The 21,652-nt window shown below is 36.6% G+C and overlaps 2 protein-coding genes and 1 pseudogene across 2 annotated transcripts; 1 reads left to right on the forward strand and 2 right to left on the reverse strand.

Annotated features, from left to right (window-relative positions):
• Positions 1-838, reverse strand: part of LOC101293534 — a 3,178-nt pseudogene extending 2,340 nt beyond the window's left edge.
• Positions 839-3,225: 2,387 nt separating this feature from the next.
• Positions 3,226-6,542, reverse strand: LOC101292546 (phenylalanine ammonia-lyase 1-like). Its single transcript, XM_004307328.1, has 2 exons — positions 5,937-6,542; positions 3,226-5,234 (listed from the first exon to the last, which is right to left on the reverse strand). The coding sequence occupies exons 1-2, from the start codon at positions 6,341-6,343 to the stop codon at positions 3,485-3,487; spliced, it is 2,157 nt and encodes a 718-aa protein (XP_004307376.1). The 5' UTR covers positions 6,344-6,542; the 3' UTR covers positions 3,226-3,484.
• Positions 6,543-17,793: 11,251 nt separating this feature from the next.
• Positions 17,794-21,614, forward strand: LOC101293435 (synaptotagmin-3-like). Its single transcript, XM_004307331.1, has 11 exons — positions 17,794-17,904; positions 19,056-19,154; positions 19,274-19,324; positions 19,431-19,554; positions 19,643-19,761; positions 19,866-19,967; positions 20,060-20,134; positions 20,250-20,326; positions 20,409-21,063; positions 21,155-21,283; positions 21,398-21,614. The coding sequence occupies exons 1-11, from the start codon at positions 17,794-17,796 to the stop codon at positions 21,524-21,526; spliced, it is 1,671 nt and encodes a 556-aa protein (XP_004307379.1). The 3' UTR covers positions 21,527-21,614.
• The last annotated feature ends 38 nt before the right edge of the window (positions 21,615-21,652 follow it).

Here is a 21,652-nt window from a genome sequence, read left to right on the forward strand (position 1 = left end):
GTATGTGGTGTCAAATGTCACAACATCACCAAATTCCTCGTAAGCAGCTCTACTTCTTGCATCTGCCCAAAACACATTCCTTAACCGACCCTCTTCATTTATATCCATTAAATACAAGAAATTTGAATTGTCACCTTGCATTTTTAGGAAATACTTTTGAATAGCAGCAGCATCTCCCTCCCCCTAATCGCAGACGCCTTATCTTATCAAGATAGTTTCTCACATCTTTCTCTAGAAATGTTAAATTCTCATGTCCACCTGCTTCAACCACAAAAGACTTGAAACTTGTTTTTGGTCTTACCCCAGCTATATCATTTGTCGCTAGCCTCTTTTTAACACGTGACGGCAAGTCTCTTTCGGTTTTATAATACCGTCTTTTGCTTGGAGTACTAAGATCATGATTATGTCCAAGCACAATGGTGGACACAACCCATTTTCCATCTGGGAGAAAATTTGCATTGAGTTTAGCCTTGCAGTCTGATTTTGTAACTGGTCGAAATTTAAAAGCATATCTTGACTTGCTATTAGGCTTGCCAAAACGTGAACATGTGAATGTTATGTACTTCAATTTCCCATCATCTTCTTTGCTTGATGTCCTTTTACAAACTTCAAAGCCCATTCCTTTTCCATATGATCTATAATATTTCTCTAACTCATCAATTGAATCAAAGACTAGTCCAATCTTTGGCTCTTCTATCTTTTCTTTCACATTTTCACTCTCAATGGTAGCAATATTTTCTTCTACATTACTACTTGCACTTATCACTTCATTCCCATAGTCTATATCTTCTTCTTCCTCATATCCGACATCCATTTCATTCTCAATGTTTCCTTCCATTGAAATATCTATTCCTTGTAGTCTTTTTTTTTTCAAGAGAGAAAAAACAAGAAAAGAGTTCAGGAATATTGGATTTATATGTTAAATTGTAGTAGCTAGCTGTACATGCATATCAGTACGTACCTCTGTAGTTCATTTGCATCTAGTTGCCCACTGTATATAGCACCTACCAATTTCGTCATATCCTCTTTTGTGATGTGATTAGTATCACACATCATATATCAGCTTTTCTAGCTTTTCTGAGATTTGTATATCAGCATAGATTGATAAGAAAAGTACTCAAGGAACAAACGAACAATCTTAGTAACAAGAATTAACCCAGAATTGTAAGTACGTACCTATCTTTTGTTGAGTTGTGACAGAGAACTGCGGCTGCGTTTCTTGGACGTGTTTGACGATTAGTCTTCTAAGAATATCGTCTTCTTCTGATACTCTAGGTTAATCTCATCATGTATTTCATTCAGATAAGGAAACTATTTATTGTTATTATTATTATATTTTTAGGTTATTTATTAATTAAGAAAAGTACACAAACTGAAATTTTTAAATTAAGTGTGATGACATGGTAGATGCCACGTAGGATGCCACGTAATTTGGTATTAGATTTTGGTATAACTTTTTGGTGGACGTAGCAGAACTCTTCCTTTCGATCTTATTCTTTATTTGTTATAATTTGTACGTCTAGTTTTCTTACTACATTATAATAAGAAGTGATTGAGTTTTGATTTGCTTTTCTTTTCTTTTTTTGGATACAGTTTTTGATTTGCTTTTCGTATATAAGTATAGTTGTGGAAATTTGCAAGTAATAATCATATTGTTTCGGACTAACTGTTATGTATGGGAAGACCGCATACTAGTTTGAGACTACTCTACATCTAGGTCTAGCTATATACATCGAACACTGATCGAGTACATATACATAGTATATTCTTATGTCGATGAACATAATACTTTCTAGTGTTTCGAGTTATAGCTCGAGCAAAAGAAGATGTGAGAAGTAATTAAGCATGAAAGTTTAAATGCGGAGGGACTTGCTCTTTTTTTTTTTTTTTTTTTTTTTGTATACCTTTTAATTGTATCCCTATTGTAGTGAGGCCATTGGATTTTTGGTATTTGATAAAATGTTTTTAATGTTTTGAGCACATTGTAGTAACCAAAACCCTAAGAAGTCTTGCCGTGTTTCTTCAATAAATCATCTCAATTCTCAAACAATCAATCCTATGATTCCCATCAAGCATCATCTTTGCCATTTGCCGTGCACAAATCGCATGCCCCCAAACCAGGTTTCATCATCTATCTCTATCTCGATTCTCTGTTCTTCAATTTCCTATTGTTTATTGTTATTCTAGGTTTGAATCCTTTTGTTTTATGTTATTTGAACCAATTCTATTCTGTATTTTTTTTGTTAGTTGTTCATGAACTTTTAAAACCTCTTATCTTTTTGCTGCTCTAGACCATTTCCACCTCTTGGTATAAGAAATCCATCATTTCCCACCTAACACAAGCAGCTATTGTATTGATCGATTGTGGGTTCTTCTTGATTGAGACCTTAACCAAATCACCTTCACCTACCACCAAGATGTTTCATCTTCTTCTTTGTTTAATCATAGTTCAGTAGGTAAGGTTTTTTTTTTTTGAAGAACAGTAGGTAAGTTTATTCAAAGGTTGAACCATTGCACAAACTAATTAAGCCTATGAGGAGTTTAGACTATGGTACCACCTCCAATATTGCTCTACACTTAATCTGATTAAAAACCTTAGAATGTCAACAGCTAGTTTGCAACCCTTAACAAGGTCCAGACGTCCACTAGTTCAGTAGCTTGGGTAAAAATTAAGAAACAACCATTCACAGGCTAAGCCAAAACCTCTTCCATCTTAAATTGGATTGGTGCATTTACCTCACCCTTCAAGACAGTGATCACCTACCAAAGAGTATCGAGAAACACTCTCACAGTCTGATTGATAGTAACGCTTTTGGCAATTGGCATTTCCATCCAACTAAAATCATCAAAATCCAACTTTTTTTCCCACAACAATTGGACTTGGTTTATAAAAGATAGGCCACACTTTCATATCAATTCACACTTGACGAGGCAAAATGAGGAGATGAATCTCTCAGTTTCCATGTATCAGTTTTTCCCTTGTTTTCTTGTATGTTTCATGTTCTTCTTGAGACAATATCGAGATATCGATTTTCATTGACCAAGTCTGAAAGAGGTGAATCTTCTGAGACTTGGTCTTATCAGTAAGAACAATTATGCAGTTACTCAATTTTATGTGCAGCAATAGAGATTGAGGGTTTTTTTTTTTTTTCTTTTTTTTTTTGGATAATGCATTCCTATAGAGGGTTCTTGAGTTATCACAACTATAGAGTTAGAGAGAGTTTAGTAATAAAACACTTCTATTCTTTTTACTGGGTAAAGACACATTTGTGCCTTCGCCTATAATACAAATTCTGTGAATTTGTTGAAGATCAACTTTTACAAGGACGCCATTATAGGCAATAAAGTAAGAAAAGAAAGTAAAAAAAAAAATGGAAAAAAGAAAATAGAAGACTCTTTACTTGAGGTTCAAGGCTTTAGCCTTTTATAGACACCATTAGAACATTAAAATTCAATCAAACCAATTTCAGCCAAAAGCAGTACTCTAAGATATGGGCAGGGGGGCACCATTCCACTCCTTCAAACACTCCAGTAGAGGATCAATCAGCTTCCCAGCGCAGATTGCGTTGAACACCTTGTCACATTCTTCTCCAGGTGACCTGATCTTCTCACCAGTCAATAAACTAGTCCCCAATTCCTCCCTCACAAACCTGTACAATGGATAAGACCTGCATTCCTTGATCCTGTTTGCAATTTCCGCTTTCCCATTCTCAATTTCCATCCTAGCATTGTCGACTTCTTTAGGCAAGACACTCTTCAGTTCCTCTTCAAAAGCAGCAATCTTGAGGAAGATGGAGGTGTTTGTGCTCTTCTCTTTGTCACCATTATTCAAGGCATGTTCTACTAGCTCTGCCCTCAGTTTTTGCATCAATGGATAGGTAGCAAGGCAGGGATCGTCAATGTAGGTGAAAAGGTACTCGCGGTCCACGACTGAGAGCAGGTGTTTCTCTGAGAATCGAGAGGGGTGAAGCTCACCGTTAGGGGCAACGGTGAGAGTCCTCCTGGCCACATTACTTACAGTGTTCTTGACAACGCTCTTCAAGTTCTCTTCCATATGCCTGAGATCAACAGCTTGGCACAATGCAACTAGGAATGTTGATGACATTAGCTTCAAAATGTCGACAGCCTCGGATGTTTTTCTAGAGGAGATCAGTCCCAAGGAGTTGACATCTTGGTTGTGTTGCTCAGCACTTTGGACATGGTTGGTCACAGGGTTGGCTAGGAACTGAAGCTCGGAGCAGTATGATGCCATTGCAATTTCTGCACCTTTGAAGCCGTAGTCCAAACTTGGGTTGCTACCACCTGAGAGGTTGGAAGGCAAGCCATTGTTGTAGTAGTCATTGACAAGCTCAGAAAATTGTGCAAATATGAGTTTTCCAATGGAGGCAAGGGCGAGTCTGGTGTTGTCCATGGCAGTACCAATTGGGGTTCCTTGGAAGTTTCCACCATGTAAGGCCTTGTTCCTCGAGACATCGATCAATGGATTGTCGTTGACAGAGTTGATCTCCCTCTCAATCATTTTGGTTGATGATCTGATCACCTCAATCAGGGGGCCTAGCCATTGTGGGGAGGTTCTTAGAGCATATCTGTCTTGCTTAGGCTTTTGAAGAGGGTCCATTTCATGAACCTTCTTCGCTTCTTTCACGTATGAGCTTCCATCAAGAATGTGCTCCATTATGGCTGCAGCTTCAATCTGGCCAGGGTGGTGCTTCAGTTTATGTGTCAAGTGGTCTGTAAACTCCGGCTTTCCTTGCATAACTTCAGAGAAAATCGCTGACATGATCTCGGAAAGAACAGCTAGAGTGTTAGCATCAAACAGCACCACAGAAGCCATACCAGACCCAACAGCAGTACCATTCACCAAAGCAAGTCCTTCCTTGGGTTGCAATTCAAAGAAATCACCCTCAATTCCGGCCAACTTAAACGCCTCAGCCGGGGTTAGGGTCTCACCGTTAGGCCCAATAGACTTTGAATTGGGCCTGCCGATCAAAAGACCGGCAATATACGAAAGGGGAACCAAGTCACCCGACGACGAGATCGTGCCCCGAAGTGGCAGGCATGGGGTGATGTTACCATTGAGGAGTTTGGTAATGGCTTCCAAGATTTCGAACCTAATCCCCGAGTAACCCTGGAGGAGGGTGTTGATCCTTACTAGCATCGCCGCCCTTGTCGCGGTGTGAGGCAATTTGTGAGTAGAGTCTAAGCTGCTGCCAAAGATTCCGGCATTCAAGAATCTGTTGCAACCAAAAAATGAATGACAAACATGTTAGCTTGAGTCACAAGTACCAATTCAACCAAAATTCAAAAATTCATACATAAAATAATTTTGTATTATTGTTTGATCCAATACAGTAGTGGGTTTGATCCATATTGGACCAGACTGTGATGTGCACCTCCTTGAAACCACGTGTGCACGTGCTGCTGCCTTATGGAAAATGATCAAGTATTTTTGGATGTTGCTAAATATTTTGTACCTTGATTTGTATTTGTATGAACATGTTTTATCCAAAATTCTATTTTTCCTTTTTTTTTTTTTTTTCTCTCTTTGACATTTTCTTAAATATTTTGACCACCTCAAAACATGAAAAAAAACAAAATAGGCAATTCCGGCCGTCAAAAATCATTTGACTAGCAATATTTTCGAAAGATTTTTGTTTTTACTACAAAAAATGAATATAGTAGTTTCATGTTAATGTTATTTTTTAAGAAAAATATCTAACAAAATAAACATATAACACTATCTATAAAAATTAATTTTAATGGTTAGTTACAAAGAAAAATAAAAATGTATATTCCACTCGAATGATTAACACCTACATGTAACATCGAGGAATAGGTCGTAACCAAAGTCGACCATTTTTTTACGTTTAACTAAGTTACCATAGCCCGGATATTAATTACTTAAAAACATAAGACGGTTAAAAAACAAATTTTACCTGATGAGTTCTTTCTGGAGAGCTCCACCGTTTTTGGTTCTCCGGTGGGAGGTAGCACCGAACCCTGTGGTGACACCATAGCTGTCTGTACCCTTCCCCATTGAATCCATCACCCAGTCACTGCTGGCCTTCACCCCAGCCCGCTTCTCCTCCGAAAGCTCCACGCGCACGCCACCGTCGTGGTTGGCAATCGCCGCCACCTGCCCTACAGTCAGGCTCTCCCCTCCCAGCATCACCACCGGCTTCCGGTAGTCATTCACCATTTTTTTCAGCTCGTCCAGGTGGCTCCCTTTCAAACCCTCCGCCGCCAAGTTCCAGTTCAACGGGTCATGTAGTAGTCCTCCTCCTTGGCAAAATGAGTCCACCGCTGCCTCCCCGTTGCCGTTTCCGTTTCCGTTAAGCGCCATGACGTTAGGTGTGTATGTGCTAACGATAAATAACTAACACCGTACCAGAGACAAGTATAGATTGCCTGAAGGTGAAGAAAGCGCTAGGGCGAAGGAAATGCTGGCGGTTTTTTTCTTTTTTTGGTATGATTTCCGGTAGGAGGAGGAGGGCGGAGAGATTTTGAGATGGGTGTAGTGATCAAAGGAGAGAGTAAAATTCTTTCCTGAGTTGTTGAACAAGAAGGAGAGTGTTTATATAGGCCGGGGGGAGTGCGGGGGTGGGTAGGCCGATGGGTTAGTTGAAAACCGCACGCGGCCGTTGGATCGTGAAGGGAATGGACGGAGGATTGGGGTGACACGTGGAAATTGGTATATTAGGTGGGGTTCAAAAACGCGGGGTTTTGCTTGTCAATGAGAAAAGAGCTGGGGGGTTGGTGAGGGAAGAGGAATGGCACGAAAGCAGCACGTCATATTGGTTTATTTTGATTTTGGAGGATCAATTACTGATTTGTTACTAAATGAAGTTGCTAATGAGGGAAGTAGATATCATTTTACCAAAGAGAAAAGGAAAGATAAAATGCTGTATCCGATCTCTCATTCTACATACATATTTCAATAACTTGTTTATAAATTTATCAATTATCTCTTTAGATAATTATTGTATATCCTTCTACATTCATTTTGCTGTTATTGACGGTTTTGGGATCTCACTAGCCACTAATTAGAGAAATATTAATTTATAATAGAAAAAAACGTACAAAACTAGGCAAAGATATAACCTATTGTTTCTTACGCTACTTAATGTAGCTAGCCTTTTAATCTCCTTTCTAAAAACTGAAACTAAAAATGTTGTTTTATTTCATAGTCATTCATACATGGGTTATATAGCTCACACTTCACATCTTGAAGGAACCTTGTTTTGTGGCTTAATTTAAATTGAAAAATTAATTATTTAAAATACTCAAATTTTTTTTTTCTTAGCCCATATGTACGTGATATGTTATTAAACTTAGAGTATCTTACTCTATCTTGGCTCCTAATCAGCTAGTCTATATGTTTTTTTTTTTGTTAGATATATTCCAAGTTGACTACACTTTCTCAAAAAAGGTAATATCTAAAATAAAACTAAGCAAACTTTAGAATTACTTTTCCATGCAATTCAGCAAATTACAACTTATGGTCTTTGCTATCTCGTTGCATGCAATTTCATTTGCTCGTACTCGTTTTTTCTTTTATATCCAAACAGCAACACAGCAAAAATGTCAGTGGAGACAGAAACCTACCAACCCCAATTCCAAATTTATTGGTTTATGTTTGGTAGGGAGTTTGGCATGGCTTATATCGACTCGAGTTCAGTTTTCCTTTTTCACCAAATGTCCATAGATTTCATCTTTCTTCTTTTTCCTCTTTGGAACTGACCGGGCAACCAAACTCGAATCCATCTCGTATCTCATTTGAGTTCTATTTAAACTGGAAAGGCTGGGCAGTTCTTACTAGTATCACGGTATTGATGAGGCTAATATTGTACTGCAGGTTTCAAGGAGGCTGCAACTTCGCATGGGTTACAAATTGGCAATGAAAAAACTAGCTAGTAGTACTCGTCTAGTTCATCAACAACTATCAATATCAAGAGTTGCATGCACGTATGATTCTTTTTCGAATCGATTTCGATAAGGTACGTTGTAGCTTAGAATTGCAATCTCTCTTTTCCGGAAAGAAGAAAATTGGTAACCTAAAAATGAGATGGGTGTACCTAGCTAGACTTGATTGACATACGCCGTATCACCCGTATGCATAGTGTGGATCATGATAGTGTTACCATTAAATTACTATTTGGAGAATGCTTAAATGAAACTCGACCCCTTACCTCTTGTGTTAATAATAGGCCGGCGACATGATCGAGGTGGATGTGAGTTTCTCCAGCATAGTTGATATTTCAGAAAAAAGTTAAAATTTGTCGATTTTTAAGCTAAATATGATGTCTAACATAATACCCGAAAGAGTTGATAAATTTAGAAATAGATTGATAGAATTGACAAATTAGTTAATAATGGAGAGAAAAGATAGCAAAACCCTAACACCTACGTGGCTAAGTTTTAGTACGTTTAGTTAAAGTGTTGGAACAACAGTTCAAATCTTGTTGATTTAAATTTAACTATTGACAAATTTAGCTAAAAATATAACTTTACTGCTGGAGATGCTCAAACACCACATAATGTGCCGGGTATTTTGCTCTTTTCCTAGCTAGGAGTGGGTTATGTAATGATCAAGATATAAATGTGTGTCGTTATTGTACTGTTTATTAAACTTTTATGTGTCAAAAAAATTGACTCATTAAAAGAAAGTAAAATTTGTTGATACTAGATTACAATAATCACCTAAGCCGACAGTCGATCGAGCTTAATTAATTAGCTTAAAAGTTGAACAAAGATCAAAAACTGAGTTTAAAAGTATCAATTCACCACATCGATGCGAGGCTAGATATAGACACGAACTAGCTAGTAACTAAATCATCACGCAAATATTTATAATTCTTTAGTGTTTATATCCGTTAAGTACGTATTCGTTTGATATATAGCATGCTAAACACTCAACTTTATAAGTATAAAGTATAGTGTGCAAATGTGCAATTTTGCCATAGTTTCCCTCGCAACAACATGCACTTCATTTCATAGTAATAGACAATAAGAACATGAATTTTCATTGACGTATATATGCAATTTTGCTCAGCGAATAAATAATTTGAAGTCTAAAACATGCATGCCGTAGTGCAGTCTTTCAGGTTTTGCAATTTGCATGCATATTCTGATGGAGCTAGCTACATATCTGGTATAAATAGGAGTACCAATATCGATCTTTGAAAATTTTGACCTAGCAATCTTATAAATTATATAGTTTTGTTTCTGGGTCGTCCTTGACTTGGCAAAGCTGACACAAACGTCGATAGCTTTCGAAGACTCAGATGTATGTACTTGTTTCTAAGCCATGACGAAGACGATCGATCTGTGCTGGACTGCTGGGAAGCTAAGAACAAAACAACAAGCAACAGTAGTACTGGAAAAGCATACGTCAAGAGCAATGGAACAAATTAAAGGAAAACAAACTGATCAAAACCCAGATAGAAGAAACTTGGATAAAGTAGTCATGCCCACTATAGCGAGCTACCAACCCCCGGCCACTCTTCTCTTTTGTTTTTGGGGGGTAGGTGAAACCAGTGAGAAATTCAGATGTTGGATTTTCAAAGGCATGTATGGTAGTGCTATTGCTGCAAATTCTCATGAGAATTTTTCCTCCAAATTCCCATAGTTGGTTACACCAAAATAGATTGATGAAGACATCTTTGGATATATCATATATAAATAATATGGTTTGAAAGTTTGAAACTCACCAATTAATCAACATCTCACCTATTTTGTGCAAGTGATTAATGATTGAGATTAAACAAATTAAGTTCCTAAACAATTGAGATGCACCCCAAAACTATAGATTATACTTTAGAGCTAGCTCTAATCTATTTTTGCAGGCTTATTTGTGTATGTATGTAGAAAACAATTAATGAAATAATCTAGCTTTTCCTCTCACGGGAGTTGTGTTTCCTATTATCATCTCTCTCTATGTTCTTCAAAATTAATAATATTTCAATAGTTTGTTCTTTTTATCATCTCTCCAAAACCTAATACGAAAGTCAGGAAACAAAAGCGTGCTACTATTAACTAGTTGTGTTGTCTGTAATTTTCATGAAGATACTTACTTATAGCCATTTTTGACAAGAGATACTAATTAAACATGCTATTTGATTGATATACGTTTACTAACTAGGATCAAATTAAGAACCCGGTGACTTAACATTAGTGATGTTAACAGTAATCTATTTCAAGGAGTTCCCTCAATTGTGAAATGGAGTACTACGTCCTGTATCTATGAACAGATCGAGTAGTCTTTGGGAGATGAACTAACAACATCCATACACCAAATCAATATTGAAAGTAACAGAAGTGTATATATTGGTTAAGTAAACAAACAAACAAAGTAACAAACATATATGATTACGAAATATTCCGAGTACATTTCCACGTTTACTTATTTGACAAAGACCACTCTCAGCTGGATCAAACTAGCTACCAATTTCTCATGACAAATTCATAGTCCTTGAGTGTGAACAGTTTAGATGTATGGAAGAGAAGGGCGACTACACCAACCAAAAGTACAGAGGAAGGATCTTAGAATTGTTGGACAAGACCCAGGAGACTTGTTCATCTTCACCATATCCATTTGACGCAAGCATTACATAGGAAGGTCCTTAATTTTGTGAATTTTGTAATCTAATCCCTCTTATTGTGTTTGGTGGTGCAGCGTTTTCACCAACCCACTATGCATTTTGCAAAGCAATAAACATGTCTATATATGCACAGTCATGCCTAAGACCACCAGATCCCACCAGATTAAGGAGTAGTAGTAATCAGTAGTGTTTGATATATATATTCGATCATTCCTCTCAACCCCTAGCCACCTTCTTCCTCCTTTTCCTAATTTTCTCCTTCTGAGATATCGAGTCTCTGACCACCCAAATAAGACATACAAGAAGAAGACATGTCCTTTTCAAAAACTAAAAAGAAAAGAAAAAAAACTGACTTGTTTATCAGGAAATTAAATCTTTCGAAGTTTATGTGGGTAAGGAAAGGATTTGCAGTCAAATGATAGGTTAGTTTGAAGGGACATACTCAGTACAGTTTCCTCTAATTTTTTTTTTTAAAACTTTTTATTAATAACTCACACACCCTACATATGTCGTGAGGTTTGAACCCATGACCTCAAAGTTGTCAGTTAAACATCTTAACCAACCAAGCTACAGCTCTGACAGTACAGTTTCCTCAATGATACAGCACAAAACTGTGTTGTCTATGGAGCTCAAACATTTGGTTTCGTTTAGTTTCGTAACCTAGCGCTTGTTGATCGAACTTTATCTTCTTTAGAGTTTCGTATTGGAAAACAAACGCCAACTTGTTGGATTCAAAACAGAAACCTAATTTCAGCCTAATAACAAAGCTGACATGATCATAGAAAGGTGCCAGAACATCAGCTAGGATAATGCGGATCTTGATGATCTTAATAACGGGTTAATAACCTCCCTAGCTTCTAATGGAATTGAAGAAAAGGAAGGTTACATGTATTTTATAGAGTACTTAATTACTGAGGATAAATGGTTAATTTGGATTTTGGAAGTTTACCTATTGTAGATTTGTAGGTAGAGTTGGTCTATCAATTGCTATATATTATACTTTGTCGTGATGACAACTTTTTAACTCATTTGGTTGGCGAAGTTGAACTGACATGATCATCCAGAATGAATCAATCAATCTTGAAAAAAACAGTAATATTTGATAAAGGATTTCCTAGTACTCGATCATAGTTAATTAATCTTGATCGAAGAAATGGGATTACTTGTGTCCATGACCATGAAAAATAATGATAGATTTGTGTGACTGTAGGGCGTAACATCTTGGAAGAGTGTAGTTTAATAGGTTTCTATGTGCAGCTTGCAGTTGCAAGTCGACTAAGAAAAATAGAATTCCGTTTTTATAATTAATAACTTTGTCATAACGCATGCTAATTAATCAATATAATTTCTGTTAAACTAGCTATTTAATTGGTTTTTTGCATAATGAAAAGCTATTTAATAGATTGACCAGTGTTATGTTGCAACCTATGCATGCATTGGCATCGGGTTTTTGTATCATAATGTTTCGAATATAAAATAAAATGTACAGCCATATTAATTCAGAATTTCAATCATGAACGATGGAGAATATGAGTTTTCCTACCATATTAATGATAATACTCAAATGAATAAGGCATCAACAGATTTGGTTCTGATCGTTTTGGCTATGCGAATAAGAACAAAGAGGAATCATGGAGATGGATATGAACATGATATACCAGTTCCTAGCTAGATGCTTATGCAAACATACATCAAAGATTCCTATTACACTAGTACAACAAGTTTCAGTTTTATATCAAATAGACAAATATATATTTGTCTAGCTAGGTGTCGAGAAGTATAAACATCGATCATTAGAAGTACGGGGTACTAAATATATGTACTTAACTGTTGGCATATCTAGTGAGGATTGGAGCAGAATCTCTTCGACTAACGAGAAGCACAAGGGAAAGTTCAGGACGTCAATCATATATAATACTTCATGCTTGTTTTTCACATTTCTCATACATTAGTTTGGAAGATGAGTAATAATATATGATTCTAGTGTAGATGATTCGTGGACATACGATAAACATGTAACAAACTCCTTAACCTCTTACCTAATTTTTTTTTTTTTTTTTTAAATATCTAGATCTCACTTGTTACGGATGCAATCGATGCATGGTTTTGGGAAGTTTACTTTCATCAATTAACAATCGAACTCAAGAACATTAACGGTATTAATTCGTAGATCGATCTACACGTATAAATGGTAAATTGAAAATAATTTTAATATAGTTATATAGATTTACTCATCAAGTTACACGTACTAACCGGACTGGTTGCTCCAAACTGGGTTGGTTCCATCGTGATCGAAATACTTTCATCAACCTAATGAATAAACATGCACGCATGCGCCTGCGTAGCTGTGCATATATATGTTATCTAGCTAGGTCTGAATTGCCAAAGAAAAGAGAAAAACTAATTAAGAAAGAATAGAAGTCGCCAACTCTTCTCAGCCGGCAAGCTTCGTATGTACAAGTAGTGGTAGCTAGCAAACCAAAACACGAACAGATCGATGGAGAAGAGGTCGTCTCTACCAGCCACTCTTGGACTGTTTCTGTACTAGTGTGTATAATTGGCCAAACAATGATTAGATCATGACGGTGACCCAGAAATTAAATTAAGATGGGGAGGGGTATTCAGCCAAGTACTTCTTCTTCTGGATAATATATAGACAACGAAAGTAGGTTGATTTTTTTCTTGGTTCACTTCTAGAATTGGAGATTCAAGTTTGTTCGTAGTTGGTTTCTAGGGTTTTCCTCTTTATAGTACAAATAACAAACCCTATGCAACTTCCTGCTGTCTTCTGCAGTAGCTACAAACAAGAAAATAAAATAGATCGAACTCACATACACACACACACTATGATCGACTTTGACCAAACTCAAAAATTACATATCTGACTTGGCCATATTATTGACTTCGAAATAATACAAACTAAGGCCAATATTCAAGCTTAAAAACAAGAACATACTTAGTTTCATAGTTCGTCTTTGTCGGAAATTGTTTTCTCTACAAGTCATCGGATTCTGCTTCAGATTTTCTATATTGGGAAACAGTTTAACACTTGAGATAGATTGTAGAGGTCATGTGAAGGTATAAGGATAATTGGCAATCCTTTTTATCCTATAAAACACCTTAAGATGTTGTTGTCTGATCAAGAACAAGTGACATTAATATCCCTTATGGTTTCAGGTAAAACATGCATATGCATATCACTGTTTTTCACAGAGGTTAGCAGCTTCGCTTGCTATCCTAGTACTGAGTCTTCTGCTGTCCTGAGTTTCAAAGTCTGTTATATTAGTATAATAAGTCTTTCAAATTCAAATGGACAACTGAGTTTGTGGGAAGTGCTTTAGCGCTCAAACCAGTCAAAGGGTTGAGATCTTTTGTTATGCCAACCCGTGACCAAATGGTTTGATGCTCAAGACTCCAGCTGGGATTTTATGATACGTTATCCTATGTATAGCTGGTCCCTGTATGGTTCAAAGACCAGTTGCTATCAGCTGTGTCAAGGTCCACTAATGGACTGAGTAAGAGGGTTTCAAACCTCTTTGCTCCTTGTTTTGAATCGTTCATGTTTTAGGAAAGATGTCTTTGTCTTATTGAGGTTGCTTGTGTCAACTCTCCATTTGGTTACATCACTTTCAGTATGGGGAACCAAACACTTCTGTCCAAACCTTTCTGAAACATGTTGAGGTCAGCCTGCATCATCTTTGATGCCTTGTCTGCCTATATATATCTATAGCTTTGGCTTTGCTCAGTGGTTGTCGAAAACTGCCTTATTGCGTTTTCTTTGTTGAGTCTAGTTTTTAACTTGCATTGTTCATGCTGCTCTAAGTCTTCTTCGTGACTGTAAACCTTAGAGCTTGAACTCAAAACTTCTTTCATCAACTCATATCATGTTGCATACCATGAGGGATGTGTAGTGCAACCAACCCAAGAAGCGTTCAAGGTTGAATCTGCTAGTGGTTAGCTGAATTCACGAACAAGACTTCGAAAAGTATCCCATGTTGTAAGAACTTAGAAACAAGAGAGGGAATAGGTCTAGACTAGTTCGGGACTAGGAAGGATAGCACTGTGGTAGTGTATCACTAGAACTATTATTCTTATAAGAAGTTACTTCAACTTAGTGGAAGTTTTTGTCTCTCAAGAGTTAGAGACACGTAGTTTTTCTTCCTACATTCAGGGTTTTTGCGAGTAAAAAACATCCTTGTGTTGTTTCTTTATTTGCTGCAATTTACTTTCTGCAAACTCGTATCCTGTGATTCTGGGATAGCACAAGTCATTGCTATTCTCGGATACAGAAGATAACGAAAATTTCAAAAAGGCCTATTCATCCCCCCCCTCTAGGACCTTTATCATGCAAGTAAGGTCCGGGTCAAGGTCTATTTCTATTAATATAGCTGTAAGTAAGAGGCAATATTTGGATTAAAACCCACAAAAATGAGTCATCACAGAGCAATTAGCATGTTAGATTTGCACATTATTGGAAGCTGCGTTAACAAAGTAATTGAAGTACTTCTTGCAGAAAGAAATTGATCTAGTAGTTGTTGTGTGGAAGGGATAAACTATGAGTGTGGCTCTGCCATATTTGTCTACTGGGTCAATGTTAAAAGTTTCATCCTCGATCATTGTCATTGAACAAATCCCACATTACCAATATTCAATGAGTATGATCAGAAATCATTAGTTAAAACATGGTTTGTGGATTGGTAATTGATATATATAATTTCTCTATCACAAAACATCAACAGAGACCCATAGATCTAGTCCTTGACATAAACAACGCATCAAAGTATTTAGGTTAAAATAGGCTAGTTTTTTTTTTGACATAGTAAGAAACTTCATATAAGACACATCCAAGTGTATTTAGTCGACCGTAGAGTTACACTGATGCACTCCCAAACAAAGTAACACTACCAAGCATTCGTGAATAGTAAAATAATAAATGTCACACAAACCATACTCAGTTTCATCAGCTGGATAGGTTAATACTAGCAACTTGGTGCTGGAACTCATTATCTGGAAAGAGCCTCGCTAACATCATATTGCAGTTGAGAGAGGCAAAGGCTTCTCATTGCTCACCTTATTCTTGCCCCATTCTTCTTGTTCCCTTTCATCATCTTGTTCCCTTTCGTCTTGAGTTGCAGATGAGAGAGGCAAAGCCTCCTCATTGCTCACCTTATTTTTGCTCCCGTTCTTCTTGTTCCCTTTCTTTTTCTCCCTTCCTTCTTGAGAAGAACCAGATCGTTAACAATACAGCGTTTTGCACAGTCGATTACCTTCTCCATTACTGTGGTGTGCCCACAACAGTAATTGTATTGTTAAAAGAGTATAGGCCCGGTCGGCCCAGTCCTTATCCTAGCAGCCCAGTTCTATTCCATCAACTTGAAGACAAGTCACTCCACCAATTTCCAGTTGGGTTGGGTTGGGTTGGGTTTCTCATATACAAAGCTAAACATGATTACAATTTTATAAATCTCACTCAAACAACTGCTAATTGCTAAACCACCAATTTGCTCCTACACGTTCAAGTTTGAAAATGATCTTAGCTTCTTTTATTGAATTTTCTTTTATACGGGCAGAAACCCGTTAGGTTGAAGTGGTGGTTCTTCTTCATATATAGATTTGTATTATTATTAATAGAAGAATAGTATCTCAAGGCGAACATATTACCAACATATCTCGGGTTATATTGCACCCATCCTCCACAAGTACATCTTGAATAACGATGGGCAACACCATTTGTTTCCCTATAAACATATAGGTCTAAGAATAAATGAATAATACAATTAAAGGACTGTAAGTAACGTTTACATTCGGTAATAATAACACCAACCTTAGACAAATCTTTTTCAGCTCTTGGTTCTTGCAGTGGTATATAACACAGCGGCACAATGGCCTTCCACTTCAATTGCAATATTGCATCCCATTGTTGATGTATGGCAACTAGTAACCCCGCACGCGGTGCCTCAGCCTCAGCATGTAATGCCGAGCACAGACGTGGAACCTGCTTAGCTAAGGCCACCACGCACTGCCGTGAATCATCCCTCACACCCCAACACCACCACGCCTTCTTTTATTGGTCTGTTGCGTGAAGTTTGTACTGATCCTTGTTATTATTTGACAAAAATCTATGTGACCTTCTCAAAGCATATATCTGCATATGCCAAGACTACCAATCAAAGGGAAAGCTTCAAAGGCTTAGCAACCAATAAAGTTGGCTACACTCATTTGCAAGAAAGGAAGATTGTCAATTTGGACTACATATTTTCCAAACTATTAAAGCACAAAATAGCAACATTTCTAGGCCTCACTCTCACTTCATTCTTTATATCAAGTAGCTAAGACCAAAGGTGGCTCTTGGTATTGACAAACATACATTGGTTTTTCTCTTGTTTGGCAATATCTAACCCCAAAGAACAAAAAATTAAGTAAACGACCAAGTAATCATGATAAAGAAAGAACAAAAGTTCGACAACATACGAAATTTTGATTATCGATGTTGTTGTTGGTGCATACATACATAGTGCTTTAAAATAATAGCATCTCAAATTTGAAGTAAAGAAAGATGAAATCAGAGTTGGAATAATATATGCCAAAATTTGGAATAGCCATTCACTTGTTCTTGCTCGAAATCGATCTTATTGTATGAAAAACGTGCTATGTTTTTTATCATGTTCTTAGCTTGATGATGTTTTTGACATATATAAAGATAAAATTATCCATTGAAATGGACAAAAAACAGCTTAACAAGTTAACAACCCACAAAACCTCTGTAATTAACCCCAAAAATACTAAATTATGCAGTTTTCCATGGTTAGTCATATACTTGGAGGTTTCTCTTACGTGGCGTTCACCCAATTTTCATATACACACAAGGGTTTCCATCTTGAACTATTCTAGACCCCCAAGAGTTTGAAAAAGCTGTGACTTCTAAGAAACAGAGTTTTCAACAAGGACAATGTCTGGAATTTAAGGTTGTTTCGAAGCAGTTGTTCAGAAACGTGTTATCTTTTTTTTTTGGCGGTTTTTATTTGGAGGAGAGCTTAATTCCATACGTTTTCCTAATAACTATACATTCTTCCCTAGAATCCATCGCTTGAAGAGTTACCTTCATTCATCACATTTTGTCTTGTTGGTCCTTATCAATGCATGTATCCACTCTCTGAGTTTCAGTTTCTTGGGAGGTTTTAGAAGAAGAAAGATGGGATTTCTGAGCAGCTTGTTGGAAATCCTTGGATTTGGAATTGGAATTCCTCTGGGACTCTTGGTGGGGTTTTACTATTTCATATATTCGAAACCCAACGAAGTAAAGGTAAAATCCATCTTTTTTGCTCATGTTTGACAATCAATTGGTCTTAACTCTTAACATTGTGGTGGGTAGTACTTCTTTCCAAGAATGAATTTTTAGCTGTATATTCTAGACAAGCACATTACAGGTTATACTGATCATGCTTATACAGAACTTTGAGTTTCTGAGGCATCGTTTCCTTGAAGCCAGTCTTATCATATACATACATATATAATAGAATCTTATATATACTGCAAATCTAGGTTGATCAGGTTTCAGTTCTAGAAAGTCTTATACAATCCTTTCATGCTCATGTTTGATGATCAATTGGTGTTAACTGTTAAGATTGTCGTTGTAGAAATGTAGAATACTTCTATCCAAGAATGAATTTTTAGCTGTATATTCTAGACATGCATATCACAGTTTAGAGAAATTCTATGGTACCTACCCGTATGTGATACATATATTTATAAATATGACAACATATTTGTAGTCAAAGTGGTAATGCTGAGTCGTATTGTTTGTAATCTTGTTCTAATAATTGTAATTACAAAATGTACAACCATTTTACAACTTTTTGAACAAATTGTTCTCATAGTTGTAATTTTGTTTAACTTCATGTAAATAGTGTAAATAAATTTGGTAAATTTGTTCTCAATGTTGTAATTTAATTCATAACATGTAATTTTTGTTCAAGTACATGTAAAATAAAAGTAGGATATACATCCTTGTACCATAACTTGTCTCCACAGTTTATACTGATCATGCTTATATCTTAAATATTCTACGCATCGTTTCTTGAAGCAAGTCTTATCATAAACATAATGGCATCTTATATATACTGCAAATCTAAGTTGATCAGGCTTCAATTCTCAAAATTTTCGTATCTTGTAACGTTTATGGATGCAAATCATGCAATGCACATCTTTTCTGAAAAATGAGATCAAGCTAAACTCATTTCAAATACAGTAATATGCAAAAGATGGTATCATGCTTCCATTTTGGTATCTTATTGTTATAGGTGAGGTCATTTCTGTTTTTATTTTTTAATGGAATCCAATCAAATTCAATGCCATGTGTAGTGGTGAAATCTCTATACCAAAACGTAAAATCAACACAACATAGTTGATGCCTATATCTGCATAACTTACAGTAACTTGACATTATGGGGGCAGGAACCAGTGATCAAGACACTTCATGAGTTGGATAAAAGTGCTTTGCAAGACCTTCTTCCGGATATTCCATTGTGGGTGAAGAACCCAAATTATCATAGAGTTAGTTTGGCCTTTCAATCTCCTTAATGCTCACTTGAATTTTAATTATTTTAGTCCCTTGCTATTCCTGAACATACTCATGATCCAAATCTGCATTGGTTTCATTTGTAAATGTGCAGGTAGACTGGATGAACAAGTTCATTTCAGATTTATGGCCTTACATTGACAAGGTGACCAAGATCTTGATCATTGTCATTCGTTCCTTTTTTTTGGTTCTTATTGTTTTAAGTCTGACATTATTTTTTTTTTTTAAAATGATTATAACATAATGCTCAGGAAATTACTGGTATGATAAGAAGCACGGCTGAACCTATATTTTCCGAGTACATTGGGAAGTTTCAGATTAAAGAAATCGAGTTTGAGAGACTAAGCATTGGAACAATTCCTCCTGTTCTAAATGGTGAGTATATATACTCCCAGCAAGCATCATCTAATTCACTTGTACTTGTTCTGTTACTATTTACTTACTCTAGAAGACAATTTTTCAGGTCTTAAAGTGTACGAGACTAATGAGAAGGAATTAATCATGGAGCCATCAATAAAATGGGCAGGCAATCCCAACATAGTTGTAGTTGTAAATATTTGTTCTTTACCAATTAGAGTGCAGGTAAGGAATCATTCTTTAAAACAGAAGAGTGAGGATTTATATTTTCTTTCATTATTTTGTATCCATATGGTATCGATCCACAATTGACTAAACTTCATTATCAGTTAGAGGACTTACAAATATTTTTGGCCCCAAGGATAACTTTGACACCTCTTGTGCCTGCCTTCCCATGTTTTGCAAACATAGTGGTGTCATTGATGGAAAAGGTAAGCATAGACACTAGTTCAAGTGCATTTCTTTCGTGCTGCATAAAGAAGTGTGATAATTTTGTTTCTGAGCTGCTCTGAACCATCCACAGCCTCATGTAGATTTTGGAATGAGCATATTGGGAGGTGATCTCATGTCTATACCTGGCCTCTACCATTTTGTACAGGTGCTTCACTGGTAATACTATTCTAGTGGTGTTAGAGTTTTATCTATATCATCATGTTTGGAAATTTGGATGGTAAGTCAGATCTAAATTAACCATGAAACATAATTGCCTGCAGGGAACCATAAAAAAGGAAGTTGCAGACCTCTACCTCTGGCCTCAAACTCTTGAAATACCTATACTTGATGCTTCAACGTAAGTTGATTCATGTTGATCAAATTTCTGCTTCAGTTATTTTCTCCAGCCTAAATTTTTTTTATTTTGTTTGTTGATACAGTGTGGCTGTAAAAAAGCCGGTGGGAATACTACATGTGAATGTTGTTCAAGCAGTTAAACTCATAAAGAAGGATATTCTAGGATCATCGGATCCCTATGTCAAACTCAGCTTGACTGGAGATAAGCTACCAGCTAAGAAAACAAGTATCAAGAAAAAGAATTTGAACCCCGAGTGGAATGAGAAGTTCAAGCTTATTGTGAAGGATCCCAATTCCCAGTTTCTTCAGTTACAAGTCTTTGATTGGGACAAGGTTGGTGGACATGATAGGATAGGCATGCAGTTAGTTCCTCTCAAAATGCTTACACCTTTCGACATGAAGGAGTTCAAACTTGATTTGCTCAGCGACAGAAATGATACTTGTTGTTTTCAAAGCAAGAACCAAAGAGGGCAATTGGTGGTCGAGCTGAAGTTTGTGCCTTTCAAAGAGGAAATGGGGAGATTTAGTGGACCTTTGGATATCATGGAGCCAAAGGAAAACGAAACTACTAATGAAATTGGAATCAAAGAAGTGTCATTGTCCTTGGATGATGGGAGCACTCTAGGTGGAGCTGGTTTACTATCAGTTATAATCCAAGGAGCTGAGAATGTAGAAGGCAGATGTCACAACAATCCTTATGCTTTGATCATCTTTGGAGGAGAAACAAAGAAAACAAAGGTGAAATTGGTCTTCAGAGATCTTAATTCATTGAGTCTTTGTTACATATATAGGTCTCATATTTATGATACAATTTGGTTTCTTCGATTAGATGATTCGAAAAACTCGTGATCCAAGATGGGATGAAGAATTCCAGTTCATGCTCGAGGAGCCTCCTTTACATGAGATAATTCACATTCAAGTTATCAGCAAGCGAACAGGATTTGGTTTTCGATTTAAGGTTCTAAGTTCAAGCATTGATGCTAGCTTCCATCTATGATTGTTATCAGTACTAGTAGTCTATACTCTTTGCAGTACATAATTTAACAACTCGTCATTATGTTTCACTGTGTAGGAGTCGTTAGGATATGTGGAGTTTACTCTTGCAGATGTTGTACACAACGGCCGGATCAACCAGAAATATCACTTGATCGATTCGAAGAATGGAGTTATACATGTTGAGATCATCTGGAAGAAGATATGAGGAATGGAACCTGGACATTAACCTAGAACTAGAGGGGAGAACAATCAGAACATTGTTGACTCTGTGAATCAAAGTTCATACAGTACTATACTCTTCTGGACTTGGCATTATAAGCTTCAATTTATT

This window comes from Fragaria vesca, linkage group LG7 (assembly GCF_000184155.1).
Source record: "Fragaria vesca subsp. vesca linkage group LG7, FraVesHawaii_1.0, whole genome shotgun sequence".
NCBI classification, from domain to species: Eukaryota; Viridiplantae; Streptophyta; class Magnoliopsida; order Rosales; family Rosaceae; genus Fragaria; species Fragaria vesca.

Coding starts and splice junctions, on each gene's coding strand:
- LOC101293435 (XM_004307331.1), top strand. CDS start 17,794: ATGGGATTTCTGAGCAGCTTGTTGGAAATCCTTGGATTTGGAATTGGA. Junction 19,155..19,273: donor AGAACCCAAATTATCATAGA/GTTAGTTTGGCC, acceptor GTAAATGTGCAG/GTAGACTGGATGAACAAGTT. Junction 20,327..20,408: donor CCTATACTTGATGCTTCAAC/GTAAGTTGATTC, acceptor TTGTTGATACAG/TGTGGCTGTAAAAAAGCCGG.
- LOC101292546 (XM_004307328.1), bottom strand. CDS start 6,343: ATGGCGCTTAACGGAAACGGAAACGGCAACGGGGAGGCAGCGGTGGAC. Junction 5,235..5,936: donor CTCCAGAAAGAACTCATCAG/GTAAAATTTGTT, acceptor TGGTTGCAACAG/ATTCTTGAATGCCGGAATCT.